General features: G+C 37.4%; 2 protein-coding genes across 25 annotated transcripts in view; one reads left to right on the plus strand and one right to left on the minus strand.

Annotated features, from left to right (window-relative positions):
* The first annotated feature begins 6,312 nt into the window (after window positions 1–6,312).
* LOC141403271 (uncharacterized) overlaps window positions 6,313–19,529 on the plus strand; it is a 189,229-nt gene continuing 176,012 nt past the window's right edge. The window contains exon 1 of one of the 2 annotated variants that reach the window (XM_073985469.1): window positions 6,313–6,706. The gene's annotated coding sequence lies outside the window, so the exon portion shown is untranslated. The remainder of the gene's footprint in view (window positions 6,707–19,529) is intronic. The other variant, XM_073985461.1, reaches the window with a different exon arrangement.
* sals (sarcomere length short) overlaps window positions 6,597–19,529 on the minus strand; it is a 56,815-nt gene continuing 43,882 nt past the window's right edge. For all 23 annotated transcript variants that reach the window (XM_073985347.1, XM_073985429.1, XM_073985352.1 and 20 more), the window contains 7 exons: window positions 14,968–15,094; window positions 12,979–13,068; window positions 12,640–12,913; window positions 12,076–12,570; window positions 7,423–7,670; window positions 7,142–7,358; window positions 6,597–7,077 (listed from right to left, as the gene is read on the minus strand). In XM_073985347.1, the coding sequence (XP_073841448.1) occupies window positions 6,877–7,077; window positions 7,142–7,358; window positions 7,423–7,670; window positions 12,076–12,570; window positions 12,640–12,913; window positions 12,979–13,068; window positions 14,968–15,094 (1,652 nt within the window). In that variant the 3' untranslated portion in view covers window positions 6,597–6,876. The remainder of the gene's footprint in view (window positions 7,078–7,141; window positions 7,359–7,422; window positions 7,671–12,075; window positions 12,571–12,639; window positions 12,914–12,978; window positions 13,069–14,967; window positions 15,095–19,529) is intronic.

The following is a 19,529-nucleotide window of genomic DNA, read 5'->3' on the forward strand; positions in this document are numbered from 1 at the left end:
GATAGGTATGTATTGAAAAGAGTGGGGCAATATGAAAGCTAATCTCCCACCTCAACTTCGCTGTAAGCTGCTGTTGTTGTTGCGCTTGGTTTCATGCACCGCCACGACTTTAAAATTCCCCCGACTCCTGAAATCTTACCTCAGAGTCCATTGTAATTAAATTGCAAAAAGGATGCATTCTCGGGGATTCGAACAGCAAAGGGTGGTGCTGTTGGTGGAACTGCGTTGGAGTCGCCTATTCTGATAACCACTCGCTGGTCGATTCCAGAGCAGGCCCTGAGATGCACCCACCCAAGTGTCAGCCGGTGGCCGGAACACGGGTGTTGTGTGCTTCCGGGTCAATCAGGTATCAAAAAACCCGCCACAGTGTGATTTTTTGAACTCAACTGTTTTCTGATACTGTCGTGTATAACTCCAGAGTTTCCAGGGTAATCATTCCCTGGGGAAAACAAATGGTTGCAGGAAGGCAAATTGAACAGGTAGTGGTATCGACAAATTTTTAATATTTATTATGCAGAAAATGTCAAAAATATTTTGCAAAAATAAAACGAAAATGTTAATAAACGTATAATTCAACAAATTCATTTAAATCAGGTCTGTACGATAACCCAAAAATTTTTACAAATTTTTACTGAATGCTGTTCGATAACAAAATTATCCAGCAAAAGAGAGCCAGTTTGGAGAGTTTTGTGACTGAGAACTTGCAAATTTTTGTTGGGAAAATTTGTCCCGCAAAAATTTGCAAGTCTGATCAGCTGACTTTTAATCACCTATTCAATGTAAACAACTCGAAATGGTAACATTAGGTCTGTACGATAACTTCGCAAGTAAAAAGTACTTTCAAGTACTCAGCAAGTTCTCAGTAACTTTTCTCCACTTATTTGACTCTCTCGAAGCTAAAAATTTGCAGAATGTTATCGAACAACAATTTGCAAAAACTTGCAAGAAGTCAGCTGATTTGACAAACAAGAAGTTTGGCGGATAAGATTTAATTTAACAATCGAGGATTGTTTACGAAAATTGTTTAATTATCCATTGCTACAAAAATAATTATCTTTCCATATCATAAATTAACGGCTGGTCGTCCACATAGTGTTCCTCCTACTACATGGCTGCGCCGCTTTTTTCTGGGATTTGATACCTTAGAAATAAAACAATCATCACAAACTACAAAATAAGTAGTTTTCCATAATTTATTTAGTTATCTCTTCTCTTTTTATCTTATAATTATTTTAATAACCAAATGTTGTTTATGTTTTTGCCAAGAATTGTGAAGTCCGCCACAAAACATTCGAATTTAACCTCCTGTTTTTGTAACTTATTTTTGTTCGTTCGTCTATATTCGTATTAATTTAGGCATTCATAGCTCAGCCCCCAGATGACATACACATCTAATTTTTCGTATTCCCGTTCCATATATCGTTAAGGATTCCTCATTTAAAAATCAGCGCTCTTCATTTGCGCTAAAGCGAGTAAATCGATCTACAAAATTTGACAATTCGTGTGAGAAGAATAAAAATTTTTACAAAAACAGGGGGTAAATCAGCTAATCAATCTTGCAAATTCTTACAAGGAAAATTTTGCTTACAAAAACTTGTAAATTCTCAATAACAAAAGTCTCCAAAACTCTCCAAAATTCTCTCACAATTCTCTCCAAATTCGCTCTCTTTTACTTTACAAGTTTGTTATCGAAAAGCATTTTGTAAAAGTTTTTACAAATTTGTACAAACTTTTGGGTTATCGTACAGACCTATTTTTGACCAAGAAAATTTCACAATTGCAATTTTTTTTTTACATTCTAAAGCCTTGTGGATAGGATTAAAGCATTAAATAAGTAAACTGCAATTTTAAAAATTATTTTTTTGTTTCGTTTGGTTTAATATATCAAAAGAAACAAAAACAAATTTCATATATTTTCGGAAACAGCTGACTTTCTTGCAAGTTTTTTGCAAAATGCTGTTCGATAACCTTCTGCAATTTTTCTTGCTTGAGAGAGTAAAATTCACTGAGAGAGGTTGCTGGAACTGACTGAATAATTATTGCTGGGAAAGTTGTCATACACACCTATTATTAAATTTAGATATACATATTTGGCCTGTTCCCGTTCTTTATAAAATGGTAAAAGTCGTAAAAGTCGTAAACGATTTTCATATAAATTTTGTGTAAGCGAACGCAAAATGTGTAAAAGTGGTAAAAATTGTAAAAACTTTTTAGTTCTGGAACAGAGCTATTATTTTAAACAAGTAAATCAAGTTTGGCAGCTCTCGGTACCATCAGCTGGGCGATGCGGGTAAAACGGCGTTTGCATTAGAGCTTTTTGCCAGGTTAACCTTCTTTACGAGGATTTAATTGACGTTTGCGCTATGGAATTGACATTTGAAACCCAATGGGTTTATTAAATCCGGTGAGTTGCAAACGGGGTATAACCTGTTGCAACAAAATAGCTCCGCTCCCGTACTTTTTCAAAAAAGATGCAAAAGAGAAAGCTGAGGAAAGAGAGGTCCACAAATGGCAGAAAAGTAAAAAACTTGAAAAAATGTAAAAGTCGCCATAACATCCAATTAGAAGACGGCAACATATTGCAACTTTTTGCTCGCCCAAAATTGTCGTGTAAAAAGTTTCAAAAGAAAACACTATTTCAGTGCCGTTTTTGTTTTAAGAGAAGTGAACATTTTGCAATTTTTTGGAATGCGGGAACGTATTTTAGGTGAAAATGTAAAAAAGTGGTTATAATGGTGACAAAAATTTCAGTTCAGGAACAAAGCGTTCATTTGATACATGGCACAATCATACAGGTAGACGATTCAGCCCAGCTCTCAAACTTAAAAATGTTTGCAAAATATTTTTGAAATTGTTGAAAATGCCTCGTTTTAATGCAAAATGTTTTGAAAACAACTCCAAGGGTTGGTTTATGCCAGGTTAACATTTACGAAATCCACTCGTTTTCAACTGCCAATTCCATTGCTCAAACGTCAAATGAAATCTCATCTGAAATCCATTGGATTACATTTGACGTTTAATCAATTGAATTGACTGTTTAAATCGAGTGGATTTCGTAAATGTAAACTTAGTCCAATGCTAAGTTTGCATTTACGAAATCCTCTCGATTTCATCTGTCAATTCCATAGCTCAAACGTTAAATGAAATCTCATCTGAAATCCATTGGATTTCATTTGACGTTTAACCTATAGATTTGACAGATGAAATCGAGTGGATTTCGTAAATGTAAACATAGCACAAGGATGATAGAGTCATTATGTGTGTTCGTTTACTAGGCGTTTACACCAGACAGTTTGTCTTTAAATACAACTCTCATTTACTAACACATACATAATATTGTCGGCTGGCTTCCAGCTGTCCATAATTTTTTACAGACAGTCGGGTTAACAAGTTTTTGACATTTTTGAGAAAAAGAAGTAACATATTAATTGAAATGTGTTGAAAACAAAAGAACATGAACAAAAACAAAATATGTGAAAGAAAAACAAAAAGAAATCGACGATTTTCATTCATAATTTTACAACTGTTTTTGCAGTTGTCTGGACGCCTACGTCACACAGGTAAGTTTTGGGTTTTTGACAATCAATACATGAACTCAACTGTCCTGTCATGTGTAAACGCAGGGTAACAAAAGAGCAAAGTGTCGAAAATGAGTTCCACATACACATTTTTCCAAAATGTACGGGAACGGAAAAATGGCGGAAACATCGAAAAAACTGTATCAGCCAATCAGAAAAACATGTTGCACATTTTTGCTCACTCAAATTTGTCGTGTAAAAAGTTTCTAAAGAAAAAGCTATTCAGCGCCATTTTTGTTCAAAGAGAAGTGAACATTTTGCAACTTTTTTGGTGTACGGGAACGGATTTTGGGAAAAAATGTGCAAAATGTGTTAAACGTGTAAAAACTTTTGAGTTCTGGAACGAAGCTTTTGTTACTGGATGTTGTTCGTTTACTTTACAGTAGAATGCAAACAAACCTTAGTTGTTTGCAGGAAGTTACTGGACTTGTACAAATTTGTACAAATTGTAGAGTAAACGAACACACCTATTATGTAAACGTGTTCTTACTACATTTATTGGAAATGGTTTAATGCGATGGTAGAAAATAGGCTAATCTCCTTTGAAATCACAACATTACAATTTTTAAGGTCTCGTTTACACTATTCTGTTATAAGATAATAAAGAGCAGTACCTAGGCTCATTTAAAGCAGAATGTATAAAAACGTCTATTAAACAAATCGAAATTGAGTAATTATCACGGTAACAATCGCTAGTCTAAACGTACTGTAATACAGTTTGAAAAATTGTCTCTACTAGTTTTTAAAGTTTGAGAATCGTAATATTTAATTTAACGTACAGGACGCTACACAGCTGTTTTTCTTTGTACCACAATCTTACTATAGTGGTGGTGTGTGACTTCGCTATGTGTTATCATTGCCATGGTTTACGGTTTCTATGTTAAAAAGAAGAAGAAGAAGAAGAAGCATTGCCCACCTGCACAGTGGTGCCGCTTCTTTGTAAACGTGGACAAAAATACAGGGAGTTGATCTAGATTGATGAATTTTTGTACAATTACTTTTGACGGCATAGGAATGAAAAATTCCAACTTTGGTCCATATTGGTTCAGATTTGGATATAGTCCCCATATATATCTTTTTCCGATTTTGCTGTAACTCGGTCAATTTTTATTGAATGGCCTTCAAAATTAATATGCGATATTTTCTTAGACCACTAGTTAGTTTTACCGATTCTAACAAAAATCGGTTCAGATTTGGATATAGCCGCCATATATATCTTTCCCCGATTTTGCTATAACTCTAAATTTTTATTGAATAGCCTTTATATATCGCATACTAAATGCGATATTTTCATAGACCACTGATTAGTTTTACCGATTTAAGCAAAATAATTTTGCATTTTAACTTCCCAGTGAACAAACTACCTCCTTGCAAAATGTGTTCAATATAGATCCACGTTTAGCTATAGACCCCATATAAAGGTACCGTCCGATTTTCGGTATTTTGAACTATTTAAGCCAAATTTTCGAACCGATTTGGCTGTAATTCTGTATTTTCACTTCTTAGTGAACAAAATACATCCTCGCAAAAAATGTTCGATATAGATCCACACTTTGTTATAGTCCCCCTCTCTATAATGGTAAATCCAAGTTTTAGACGTTTTGTCGATTAAAGAAAAATACCCATATCAAAAAAATGTCTCTTACCAAGATGCTAAACTTTTAATTTCAGTTATATAAAAAATTAACATATGATGTGAAATAAACAAAATCCGTTAATTTCGAATTTTGTTGTTTGCTGAGAACAATGTTCTTACTCGTACATTCCATTTTTACATATAGAGGTGCGTGCTTTTACAGACGGGGCGTGCGTGTTATAATGGGAATAACTTACAGTGTGGCAGGTAGGGGCAGCTGGATTTCTTTTTATCGTAAACTAGAGACTTTCCCCTGTATTTAAAAAAAAAAATACGGGCTTGCCCTTACGGTGCCTTCATTAGTAAAACTCAAGATAAATTTATAGTAATGATATTAAAAATAGCACAAAAAGTGATTTAAAAAGAATTTATTTTTAAGGAAGTTAGAAAACGAATTATGAATTTGTTTATTCGTAAGAATATTGTCAATGCCATCAAATATAAGTGTGATTTTGAAAATTGTACATTTACATCTCCAATTTTTTATAATTTCACATATAAGCTTCGAATGCTTTGCAGACCTATTTTAAGACACCACATACAAATCTCAACTTCTTCGACCTAACTTGGCATATTACCGCTGTAAATTGGGAAAAATAATACTGGATATTAAAAATTTAATGTGTTTAGAGAATATTTATTTCAATTGCAATCAAATTTGACGCCATAAATTTTTCGATTTTTGTCCACGGGCGGAACCACAGTGACCTGTCACAAAAAAGGTAAACACAAACAAATTTTGATTTCCACGGAAAAAACAAGAAAAACAAAGAACAGGTTCGGTGAAAATGGTATGCAACTTTGCTATTGTCTGTTCAAAATTGTCTGTGTATAAACGCCTAGTAAACGCTAATGTAATACAGTTTGAAAAGTCATTTGTTGTCTCTGCTAGTTTTTATAGTTTGAAAATCATCATATATAATTTAACGTCGTACAGTACGCACAGTTGCTTTTTTTCGTACCACAACCACATAGCAACCAACAATGGTGTGTGACTCCGCTATGTTGTTATGGTTGCCATGATTATTAGCTTGTCATTCTCATATCAGCTGTTTTCGGGCAAAAAACCGCTTTTGTGAGCCCTATCAGTCCATCGGTGATTCTGTTTTGATTCTGCTCCTTCAGATCTTGTGTGCCCTAGTTCTGTATCGGTGTTTTCGTGTTGATTTTATCTTTACCGTCCATTTTCCCCATTCTCCTCTGTTTCTTATTTAACGGCGGTGGTTTTTGAGGTTGGCTTTGTAAAAAAATAATAAACAAATAAACCAACCACGGCGGTAACCTTGGTAACATTGCAATTTTAAAATTTTCGTAATAAATAAAATAATAAACAAAATAAATAAATAAACCAAATAAACCAACAACAAACACAATTTCTCGCGTTGTGTGTATTTGTGTTAGCATCGCAAATTGTCTTATTTTATTTAAATTTTTATTTCTTTGCAATTGCAATTTGAGTGTAAAAACAAAAAAATTATATCCAAATAATAAGGTAAGAATTAAATTCTTAAAAATGTAGTTTTTTATTAATAAAAAAACAATTAAGTTTTCTGTATTTGTTTGATTGATGGCTGGTTGTTTTTGGTTAAATTGTATTATTAAATTTTATAAAGTGTATGTGTAATGTGAGTGTTTGTGTATTCCTTGGAAGAGAAGGGACTTTTAAAAACCTAAATCGGCTAAAACAGCATCCAGTTCGCCTTGTAAATTGGATGCCTTGGAACGGACTTGATGGATTTCATCTTGCAAATTATCAACGTTGGCCTGCAACAAGACATTACATTTCTTCATGGCCAGCAAGCGGCTTTCGTGTTTCTTGAGACGTGGTTCCAGATTATCCTTCTTGGCTTGAGGACTGGCATCCTGAAGGAAGAGAACAATAAAATTTATTCACATTTTCTTTAAAAAAATTGTTTCCCATTCATACCTCTGCTTCTGATTCACTTTCTGTTTCATTACCACTTTCTTCCGATTCAGATTCCTCTGATTCTTCCTCGGTCTCTTCCTCAGATTCATCTTCACTTTCTTCTTTTTCCTCGGCTTCATCCTTTTCTTCGTCATCGTCAAGATCCATATCTTCTTTCATGGATGCAGCCATTTTGTGTACTTCCTTTTCCAATTTCTTGAACTTTTTCTTTTCTTCCCTGCAAAGAACATTTTAGAAGCGATAGAGGTTTAACTTAGAGAACAACTTCACTTTCAACTAACTTGAGTATAACATGATTCTTTTTCATGGCCTCCTTGAGGGCTGATTTCTCCTTGCGTGCAGCCTCCTGTTTCACCTTAACCTTAGTGAGTTTACTACGCAAAGCCTTAACTTCTTTGGTGAGACGTTTTTCTCGTCGTGCAATCTTCTTTTCTTCGGGTTCATCTGGATCACTTTCACTTTCTGGCTCAAATTCAGGTGGACTATCCATACCATTGAGGGCATCACTGGGTCTTCTAGAGTCGCCTCCCTGTGGAAAAACAAAATGAGAGTAGATAGATAGATATTTTGTTTGAAGAAAGTTGCAAGGACGAAAAGCGTGTAAGCAGAATGTGTGGTAATGGTTTTGAGCTATGTTTGATATTTTGTATTTCTTTGCAGATTTTAAGCGATAGAGAAACGTGTCTGTGGTAGGACATATATGAGAGATTTTATAGATGACCAGTAAGGAATATTTGTGGGCGACCAGAAGTTAGCATTAATAGATGAGCTGAAGAGAAACCTTATCAACGAAGAGAAAACATCCCTTATAGTGGAGTTGGAGAGTGAATTATAAACGTCCCAAAGTAAATACCCAAAGATTACTATACGCACGTTTCCTTCTCATGGAAAACATTTTGGTCTTCTCATAGAAGACCCTACGCTCTTTGCGTCTTCTTATAGAAGACCTTTGGGTCTTATCAAAGAAGGACCTTTTAGTTTTTTTTATAGAAGACTTTTGAGTCTTCTCATAGAAGGCGTTTTGGTCTTCTCATAGAAGGGTTTCAGGTATTCTCACAGTAGAAGACCCTTGTTACATTTCATAGAGGGCTATAGGGACATCGCATTGAAGACCTTGGTCTGTTCTCATAGAAAACCGTTAAGTCCTTTATAGGTTCTTATAGAGCTTTTGGTCTTCTTATAAAATGCCGTTGCATCTTTTTGTGTTTTCTTATATAAGGCCTTGGAACTTCTTACAAGAGCCATTTAGACTTCTTATGGAACATCTTTGGGTCTCCTTGTAGAATTAATTTTGGATGTTCCCATCTTTATAGACGACCGGAAGAGAGCCTTTATAGACGTGCTAACGGGAGTCTTTGTAAATGATGTGAGTATTAATGGACAACCGACGGGGTCTTAATAGACTGCCAAAAGGAGCCTTTAGACGAAATGAATAGTCTTTGTAGACGACATGAAGGGATTCTTTATAGAGAAACTGAAGACCGTTTTTTGGACTATCTAAAAGGATTCTTTATAGATAACAAGAAGGGAGTATTTATATACGACATGGGTAGTCTATGGATCTGAAGGGAGTTTCTAGATTACCTAAAAGTATTCTTTTTAGACGACCAGAAGGCAGTTCTTATAGACGACCTGAAGGCAGTATTTATAAACGACCCGATTCTTTATAGACGACCTAGGCAGTCTCTAAAGACAACCTATGGAGTCATTATAGGAGACTTGAAGTGAGGTGTCTTTTGGCGTTACCTACAGAAAACAGTTTTGTTATAGGCCCCATATAACGTTACCTTCCGACTTAAGGTATTTTAAGACTTTTGGTCACGAGTTCCTTTATATAAAAGTTGTCCAACAAAATTTGTTTCGAATAGCTTCTCCTATTAAAACAACCCCCAATAATTTCCAACACGTTCCCATTACAATCTGAGGACATCGAACAGACAACCCTGCGGCCAAGTTTGAAACGTTGGATAATCAATTATATGTGTGGACGCCAGTCGTACGTGGAATTCAGGAATAAGAAGTCAAGGCCACGTATATTGAAACAGAAAGTTCCTCAAGGTGGGGTAATATCTCCGGAATTGGTTAACCTCTACCTCTCCTGTATTTTGCGCTCTCCAGACGGCATTGAGATCGTAACATATGCGGATGATTGTACGATCTTAGCGTCAGGTGTCTTGCCTGATGTCTTTAGTGTAAGACTGAAATCCTATTTGATCGATCTTACCACCTTTTTCCACGTGAGGAATATGCAAATATGCGCCACTAAATTTACGGCCACTCTGTTCACCATATGAACGGCAGAGGTGAGAACAGAGTTGAATGTCATGGTCGATGTTAGCAGAATTCCGACCACAAACTACCCAAAAATGCAAGGGTCACATTCATCAGCATGTTCATGACGTCTGCGCATGCCACAGCTTGTCGCAGATAGCTTAAATGTTGGAAAAAGGTCCTCAAGCCGGCAGAACTTGGCGTGCAGGTAAAGAAACCTTTCTGTTGACCACATATAACGGTCAGTCTGTAATATGCTAAGCGACGCCAGTTTGCTCCGCAAATATAAGTGCAACGCGATGGAAAAATATTAAAACTTGTCAGAATTCCGCCCTGAGAGCTGCGACAGGGTGCCTCCTCATGTTTCAGTGGAACATCTACATGAGGAAATAAAGATTGTTCCGGTACAGCAACACAATGGCATGCTTTCGTTGCAGTACTTGCTCGGGTGTTACCGTGAGAGCCATCCTAATCACCATATGCTGGAAAGGACCCCCAACCAAGCATGTCAAGACCGATCTTCATGATCTAGAAAAAGAGGTCCAATGTTACAAGAGAGAACCTCTATATCAACAAGTCTATCAAGCCGATTAAACAGCTATCGTTTGAATTAGGTCCTCGGAGAAAATCCCCGATCTATCGCAGCTGAGAAGCGCCAGCTTCCACGATAAACCAGAGTAGTTTTGGCACAGGCCGGCACGGTGCACTGCATGTTTTTAAGTGTCCTGCCAAACCTACTCAACTAACACCAGTAGTTCTGTGGTTACATCCCATCGAAGCAGCCACATTTCTAGAAATGTACATAAACCCTGAGCCATATTAAGCAGAAAATGAACGTAAACGTAAAAAAATACAATCAGCCTGGGATCTAAAGAAAAGAAGCCAACACAATACTTCTGACGTCTATAGGCCAATTTCACAGAAAGTGTGGAATTGCCCCCGAAAAACAAAATTGCGTTGTCGAAACAGGGTTCGCAAGAAGAACTTTTCGAAAAAAATCAAAACGATCCGTGGCGAGCTGTTAAACTGGAGTTTCCCCAAATTTGGTGTGGGAAGTACCCGAAGGACGGGACCGATATAGTCCATATTCCAACCTGGTACATGACAAGATGAAATAATACGATGTGTAAAGTTTGGACCAATCAGAGACCCCCTGCGAGAGTTAACTTGCGGATTAGCCATTTTAGTTGGTACCGTAATGGTTTCATGGAGCTTTTAAGCCATTATCTCAGAAAGTATGGACTTGTCCCGAAAAAATTATACCATCGAACAGGGGCCGCTAGGACAACCTGCTGAAGAAAATTTCGCAACGATACGAGAGGTGCTCTTAACCTTTACATTTTCCGAATTTTGTGTGGGAGGTATCAGAAGCATTGGACCGATATAGTCTATATACGAACCCGATCTATGCCTGGAAGTAATATTACGATATGCAAAATTATGACCAATTCGGTTACTCCTTTCGAGAGTTATCGTGCGAACAATTTTAGCAAACAACTTTGAATTTTTGTGGGGGAGGTACCCCATGGAGTGGACCGATATGGCCCATCTTCGAAGATAGACTACGTTTGAACAAAATAATATGAATGCCAAATTTTGGATCCGATCGGTTGCTTCGTTCGAGAGTTATAGTGCGCACCAGCCAGCCAGACGGATGGACGGACATTTTCTAAATCGACTCGACTGAAACACATTTTGTCCAATGTCCAATTAACGTAGAAACATAAAGTAAAAACACTGTTACAACATCTACAATCTGCCAACACAGCAAGATAGATCCATATGAACCGATAGTTTTTTTCCTAGCATTAACATTTTTTGAAGGAAAATACAGTGCTAATCCCTAGTCAGGTTCATTCTTGCAAAACTCAGGTCAGGTCTTAGAAACTTATATAAAAAATCTATAAAATGTATCTTTTTATTTATATAAAATTATTTCTAATATATTGAAGAGGTTCTTTGTTAAGGTTTCTCAGCTAAACAAGTTCTCCTCTATTGTGAAATACTGTTTTCGAAAGTGATCATCACCAAGTGCATGCAATGCGAGTTATGGCGTGTCGTGTCCTTCAATCTACAAAAGGAGGAGGAAAGTGTGTTTGTGTTTATATATATAAAGAATAACAGTGTAATTAAGATGATATATGACGCGGAATTCCGAATCCATTTTTTGTTGCAATTCATTCCAATTGAGCCAAATGATTTTTCACATGACATAAGTGGCTGTAGGATGCTATGACAGTGAAGGAGTAGTACGTCTTAATAAATTAAGGAGTTATGAGAGAAATTAGGAGCTTTTCATTGATTACATCCATTTCTTTGAGACTTCAAAAACTCCTTCATTGCCGTTTCACCCCTGATTTAGAGCAAAATTTTGGCTGTTTTTGTGTGTGTCCTTGTTGATAACTACCTTATGTATGCCATTATGATTATAGAATGTATGATCTTCATAATCATTTTCATCATAAGCATAATAATAATCATTTTGTACATTAATATTATAATGACAGCGTGGGCAAGTACCCTGTTAAAAAGCCAAAGCATTTGGTGGGTTAAAGGCAAAAAGCGGCAAACAGCAGAAGAAAATAAAAAAAATTGTAACATTAGTAAATATTTTAAATCTATTTAAAGAGCAATAAAAATCACTCCTTCATCACCACGCTTACCTGTAATGCCAGAGCCAATTTCCTTTCAAGTGCCTGTATTTGTCTCTTTTGTTCCTCAATTTCACTCTTGGCCTGATCCAATAGCTCACTGGTCTCCAAATACTTACTTTCTAAATCTTTGGATGTTTTCTTTGATTCTTCGGCTTCTTGTTTCAGTGAATTAACATAAGCCTCCTCGGAGGCTGGTGTTGTTTCCATGGTGGCCACAATAATTCTTGAACCATATTCCAAGGTTTTTTCGCGGGATTTTTCACGTTCCAATTCAGCTTCGAGGGTGGCAATTTTCGCCAATAACTTTTTATTCTCCCTCTCTTGGGCCTCACGGTTGCGCAACTCAAGGGCCAACATTTGTTTTGTGCTCTGTAAATCATCACGAATCTTGTCAATGTCATCCAATTCATCCCCGCTGGAACCATCTGCCAACAAAGCAGAAACAATGCTACCGGCACGGGATAAATTACTGCCAGTCACTGAAGAGGCGGCGCCATCGGTGGCCTAAAAATAATCCCCAAGAAATATTATTTTTATTTTCTCTAGAAAAAAAATCTTCTTTATTTAACTTACATCCCCAGCCAATGCTGCCCCACTTGCCTGCTTTGCCAACATATTGATTTTCGATTGCGACTTCTGCAATTGTTCCTCAATGGTCATTTGGCGACGGAATTTCCGCAAACCCTCAATAAATGGTTTACTGCGATCATTTGTCTGCGTTGGCTTCAATCGTACACCCGATTGAATTTGTTGCAATAATTTATTGTGGGAATTTTGCTTTTCTGTTTCATAAATGAATTTATTATCCACCTTGGTCATGGATTTGCATGTAAGTATGGGTTGAGATCTGAAATGGAAATTATTATTTTTAATTCTTTCTTTTTACTTCATAGATTTATTTTTCATTCTTACCTATCATTGCATTCGACATGTCGCAGTTTCCTGCCACTTTCTACTTCCTTCATCATTTCAGACCAATCGGGACGATGTCGGGGACGTTTTCTACAAGACGAAAGGGGAAGAGTAATGAGATTTATTAGAAATGGATATTCCTTGAGAATAACTGCAAGCAGTTGGTTTCTAACTGTGGATACATTATCCACGTGGTTTAGGTAATTTGGATACATTATGTTGGGAAAATCTGGATTGTTGGGAAAATCTGGATACATTTTCGACGCGGATAATGGACACGTTATCCACATTATTTTCACTATGTGGACACATTATCCACATTGTTTATAATGTGGAGACATTTTCCACGTTGTTTGGATAATGTGGACTCATTATCCACCTTGTTTGGATAATCTGGATACGTTATCCAAGTTGTTTGGATAATGTGGATACATTATCTACGTTGTTTGGATAATGTGGATAGATTGTCTACGTTGTTTTGATGATGTGGATAAATTATCCACGTTCTTTGGATAATGTGGACACATTATCCACGTTGTTTGGATAATGTAAATACATTATCCACGTTGTTTGGATAGTGTAGATACATTACCCACGTTGTTTGGATAATGTGGATACATTATCCATGTTATTTAGACAATGTCTAAAGTTGTTCAGATGATGTAGACACATTATCTACGTTGTTCGGATAATGTGAATATATTATCCACATGGTTTGGATAATGTGGATAGATTGTCTACGTTGTTTTGATGATGTGTATACATTGTTTACGTTGTTTTAATAATGTTGATACGTTATGCAAGTTGCTTGGATAATATGGATACATTATCCACATTGTTTGGATAATGTGAACACATTATCCACGTTGCTTAGATAATGTGGATACATTATCTACGTTCTTTGGATAAGGTGAACACAATATCTACGTTGTTTGGGTAATGTGGATACATTATCCACGATGTTTGGATAATGTAAATACATTATCCACGTTGTTTGGATAATGTAAATACATTATCCACGTTGTTTGGATAATATGGATACATTATCGACGTTTTTTGGATAATGTAGATACATTATCCACGTCGTTTAGATAATGTAGATACATTATCCACGTCGTTTGGATAATGTGGATACATTATCCACGTCGTTTGGATAATGTGGATACATTATCCACGTCGTTTGGATAATGTGGATAAATTATCGACGTTTTTTGTATAATGTGGATAAATTATCCACGTGCTGTCGATAATGTAGATACATTATCCACGTTGTTTGGATTATGTGGATATATTATCCACGTAGTTTAGATAATGTGAATACATTATCCTCGTCGTTTGGATGAAGTGGATACATTATCTACGTTGTTTGGATAAGGTGGACACATCTACGTTGTGTGGATAATGTGCATACATTATCCACGTTGTTTGGATAATGTGGATATATGATGCACTTTGTTTGGATAAAGTGGACACATTATCCACGTTGTTTAGATAATGTGAATTCGTTATCCACGTTGTTGGGACACCTTATACACCTTGTGTGGAAAATGTTGATACATTGTCCAAATTGTTTGAATAATATGGATAATGTGGCTACATTATCCACGTTGTTTGGATAAGATGTACACATTATTAACGTTGTTTGGATAATGTAAATACATTATCTACATTGCATGGATAATGTAGATACATTATCCACATTGTGTGGATAAAGTCGATATATATTCTGCTATGTTTGGATATTGTGGACACATTATCCACATTGTTTGGATAATGCGGATACCTTATCCACTTTAGATATTCGAATTATTTAAATAACGAAAATTGTTTATCCAAATTTTTAGATTCACGTAATTACATTATTATTTATTGCTTTTAGGCCAAACTACATATCCCAGTTATTTGGATAAGGTGGATACACATTATCCAGCTTATATAGATACCATAGATGCTTATCCACCTTTCCTCAGCTACAATTTTTGTACTTACTTCAGTTTTTCCAATGCCTGTTTTTGGGCTTCCGTTAACTTCTGGACATCACCTGGGGCTCCCAATGGTGGTGGTGGTGGTGGAGGAGCCTTTGGCACCAGCGATGGCAATGGTGGGGGTGCGGGAACTAGTTTTGAACAGAAAACAAACAAAAAATCTCGATTAACAACCAATCACTCAAGCGATCGATATAATGGCGTAGATATCAATGCAGATTCGTTTTGGGGGGATGATGGATGTTTCGGAAAATTTACAAGTCGGTGAACCGTTTGTCTATTCGAACACCATTGGAAATGGAATTGAAATTGCTTGTGATTGACAAAATTTGAAGACATCCACTCTATATACACATTTATAGATTGTTTATATATTATATATAAAATAAAGAATTGTATATAAAGATGCAACAGCGGCGGCGCATATATACAGCGTTAATTGGAGGTAGAATAAATATTTTCATAATCAGCTTAAGACAAAAACCAAAAAAAAAAGAAAACAACTAATACCACAAAAATGCCAAAATATCAAAATAAAGAAACGGAAAAAATCTTCGTCATCTTCTTTGTCATCACCCGCATCATCAAAATCAACATTTCATAGTTGCATTTCGCATTTCTTACTTTTATTTTGCATCGATATTGAATTTTTTTCGCTGCTGCGTAGTTGGCATAATTTACAAAGCTTTTAGAATTTGAGGTAGTGAACTTTTATTTGTTTATGGATTATCGTAAATATATGTATATTATTGTTGCATTCCATTTTTAAGGAAATTGTCAGTAGATTTTAAGTGAAATTGTTAAATGTTATGTTTATGTAGAAATGTTATATTAGGTAGAAAATGTTGGGTTAGGTTTTGTCAAGTCATCCAAAATGTAAAACAAAGAGTCTTTATTCAGATACTTTTTTGGTAAAATTTGTATACATATATTATTGTAATTAACAGTATCATACACGGAAATTATTCACAAAAAGTTTCGTATGGCACCAATCACATCACATTAGGGTAGGGCACCAATACAGACATCTTTGGATATGTCCATGAACAGCTGATAACCTCACATACACAATCTGTGTAATGCTCAGCTATTCTCGGTCATATGGAATTATGCCTGGTTTTGGGTTTGGTGCCCTTCATTGATTTACATTTCCAAATATTTAGAACATTGCTGCAGCAATGTATGCATGTAGATAACCACGAATTTGTTCTACATTAAGGATAACATTATTGTAGCGTTAGGTATTAGTATTGATAACTTTTTTCAAACCAAGCCAATCCGAGGTTAATAGATGAGAATAATTTGTTATGTTGCCGATTTGTGGTTGCCTCAATGAGTTGTAGTCTATCTACTCACTACTAATACATTTTTTAAACCAAATACGTACCAGAAATGTCTTAAGGTGTTCCTCATTGTAAAGGCAAATTTAATTTCATTTAGCACTGTGTTTTTATATAGAAAACGTCAAAAACAAAGCTAAAATCTATTATCCAAAAACATACACAGGTGAAAAATTTATGACTTTTCTAGCATCACCGAGGGCAATCGAATTCTATTAAATGAAAAAAATTTCAGAATCTAAAGGACGGCATGTCGAACATTGTGTGACATAACTTTTGTGAGAAGTTTTACATGGCCCAGACACTAAGAAAATATGACTAGCATTTTCTAAGGGGTTTGGCCATTGCTTATAGAAGTAATATTCTATTTTCGAAGTCGGATTTGTTGACAGAGATATATAGCCTCAGATTTTTACATGAAGAAAACAAGCAAATCCTATACGGATTGTTGTTTTTGTGAATTATAAAGTAACCGATATTGCATTTGCCTCCGTCTTTGGGCTAACGACAGCTTTGAGTTGATTTAGCCCTGCCCATGTGTCTGCTGGTGCGCACGATAACTCTCGAAGGGAGTAACCGATTTAGTCCAAACTTTGCACATCGTAATATTTCTTCCAGACCTAGATTAGTTTCGAATATGGTATATATTGGTCCATTACTTCGACATCCTCCACAAAAAAATTTAAAATTTTTGGGAACAAGTTGTTGTTGTTGTAACAGTGTTTATTATTCAGGGCAATCATGATTAAAAATTTCGTGCGGAATTTATTCCCATTCCCCAATTTTTTATTTCCATAGTTATGTCCAAAAAGAGAATATTTTTGTCGATTCGGCGAGAATATTGCATATTTAACTGACCCTAGGAGTTTTCAATTTTTAAATTATTTTCCGTGCGGAAAATTCCGAGGGAAATATTCATGATTGCCCTGATTATGTTTGTATGTTCGTTCTTCTGTTCAATCTGGCTCTATCGCTTCGATGGGATGAAAACACAGATCCACTAGAGTTAGATGAGTAGGTTTGGATGGGCAGTTGGAAAGGTGTTTTGTGTCGTACGGGCCCATGCGGCATACTGGCCAGATGTCTTGCACGGCACGGTCGATTTCCGCCCAATAAGAATGAGGCGACTGTAATATCCCATGCGGCATACTGGCCAGATGTCTTGCACGGCACGTTCGATTTCCGCCCAATAAGAATGAGGCGACTGTAATATCCCGAGCGTAGTTGAGCCAAAACTACTCTAGTTTGTCGTGACAGCTGACGCTCCCCAGCTGCTATAGATGGGGGATGTATTTCAAGGACTTTATTCACACTATAACTGCTTAAGGCCTTGGCAACTGCATCCGTGTGAATACTATTTAAACCTGCTTGATATGCCTGTTGATCTAGGGGTTCTCTCCTATATTTTTGGACCTCCCTCTCTAGAGCATGAATATCCTTCCTGATATGCCTGAATGTGTCGGGCCTAGCCAGCAGATGGTGATTGGGATGGCTCTCACGGTAACATCCAAGCAAGTACTGCAACGAAAGCATCTCATTGTGTTGCTTTACTGGAAGAATCGTTGCCTCCTCATGTAGATGTTCCCCTGAAGACTTGAGGAAGCACCCTGTTGCTGTTCTCAGGGCTGCATTCTGTCAGGTTTGAATCTTTTTCCAATTCGTATCACATAATCCCGGGGACCAAAGTGGCGCCACATAGATTACCACAGACCGACCTATCGCGTTATATGTGGCCAACAAGGTTTCTTTATCTGCACCCCAAGTGCTGCCGGCTAGGGACTTAAGGACCTTGTTCCTACTTTTCAGTTTGTCGCAGATAGCTGTGGCGTGCGCGCACATCTTGAAAGTAGTGTCGAATGTAACCCCTAAAATTTTGGGGCAGTTTGTGGTCGGAATTCTGCTACCGTCGACCACGACATTCAATTCTTTTCCAAGCTGCGCTGTCCATGTGGTGAACAGAGTGGCTGTTGATTTTGTGGCGGAAATCTGCATATTCCTCGAATGGAAAAAATAGTTGTTCAGTCTCTCACATATGTCATCAGGATAAGTACCTGACCTGAGGTTAAACAGTTCCGGAGATATCACCCCACCTTGGGGAACTCCCTGTTTCACTCTACGGGGTTTGGACTTCTTGTTCCTGAGTTCCACGTAAGACTGGCGTCCACACATATAATTGACTATCCAACGTTTCAAGCTTGGCCGGAGGGTTGTCTGCTCAATGTCCTCGAACAGCGTGGAGTGTCTGACTGTATCAAAGGCTTTTGATAAGTCAAGCGCCACCATCACCGTTCTATCGCATGGCCGTCCCTGGTTGAGTCCTTGACAAATGTGTGTGGTAAAGGCGTGCAGCGCAGTTGTCGTGCTATGCTGCTTACGGAATCCATGGTGATGATCGGCAACTTGATAGCTGTTTCTGATACTGGGGAGGACTAAGGCCTCAAGGGTCTTTGCTACGGGCGACAAAAGCGAAATCGGCCTGTACGATTCACTTTTGCTGGCATCCTTGCCGGGCTTCCGTAGTGGGACCACCCTGCCCATTTTCCAGACTTCGGGAACAATGAGGGTGTATAGCGACAAGTTGGCCACAATTCAACTCTTCAGATGATTTAACCACTTGTTCCGCTTATGCTCGCCGACCAGCCTGTTATCTTCCAGTGTCAGCTCCCTGACTCTGGGGTCATTGGGGTTGGTTCGACGAAGCTCATCACGCTCATTTCTTAATCCCGTCGCCTCTGCTGGGAAGTTTGGTCTTACTTCGGGTATTCGACCAGCAGGGATATGGCGTGCGGCTGCAGCAGTGATGATGTCTCGGAACGTCCTTTCCGCTATCCGAACATCAGAAGGATTGGGCAGTTCTCTGAAACGGTGATTGGTGAACTCTCTGAAACCCGGCCAATCAGCTTTCTTATGATTGACGAGTGTGCGGCGTTCAGAGGTAATGAAATCGGGTGGTCTGCTAATGGAGACAATTATGAGGAGATGGTCTGATCCAAGGGAAATGACTGGTTGCCAGGTAACGTCATTTGTCAGACCAGGTCACACGATGGTTATGTCTGGCGAGCTGTGACACTCTCCTCTAATTCTGGTAGGGGCGTCCTCATTGACCGTGCAAAACGTAGAGCTGGCAATCTGCTCAGCCAGCGCTGTACCTCGCTGGTCATTTCTGAGGGCCGAATGCCACATCTCATTATGCGCATAAAAACCCCCAGTACCAGACAATTATGAC

The sequence above is a fragment of the Musca autumnalis genome, unplaced genomic scaffold (assembly GCF_047663935.1).
Source record: "Musca autumnalis isolate F117 unplaced genomic scaffold, ASM4766393v1 scaffold_1, whole genome shotgun sequence".
Classification (NCBI taxonomy): Eukaryota; Metazoa; Arthropoda; class Insecta; order Diptera; family Muscidae; genus Musca; species Musca autumnalis.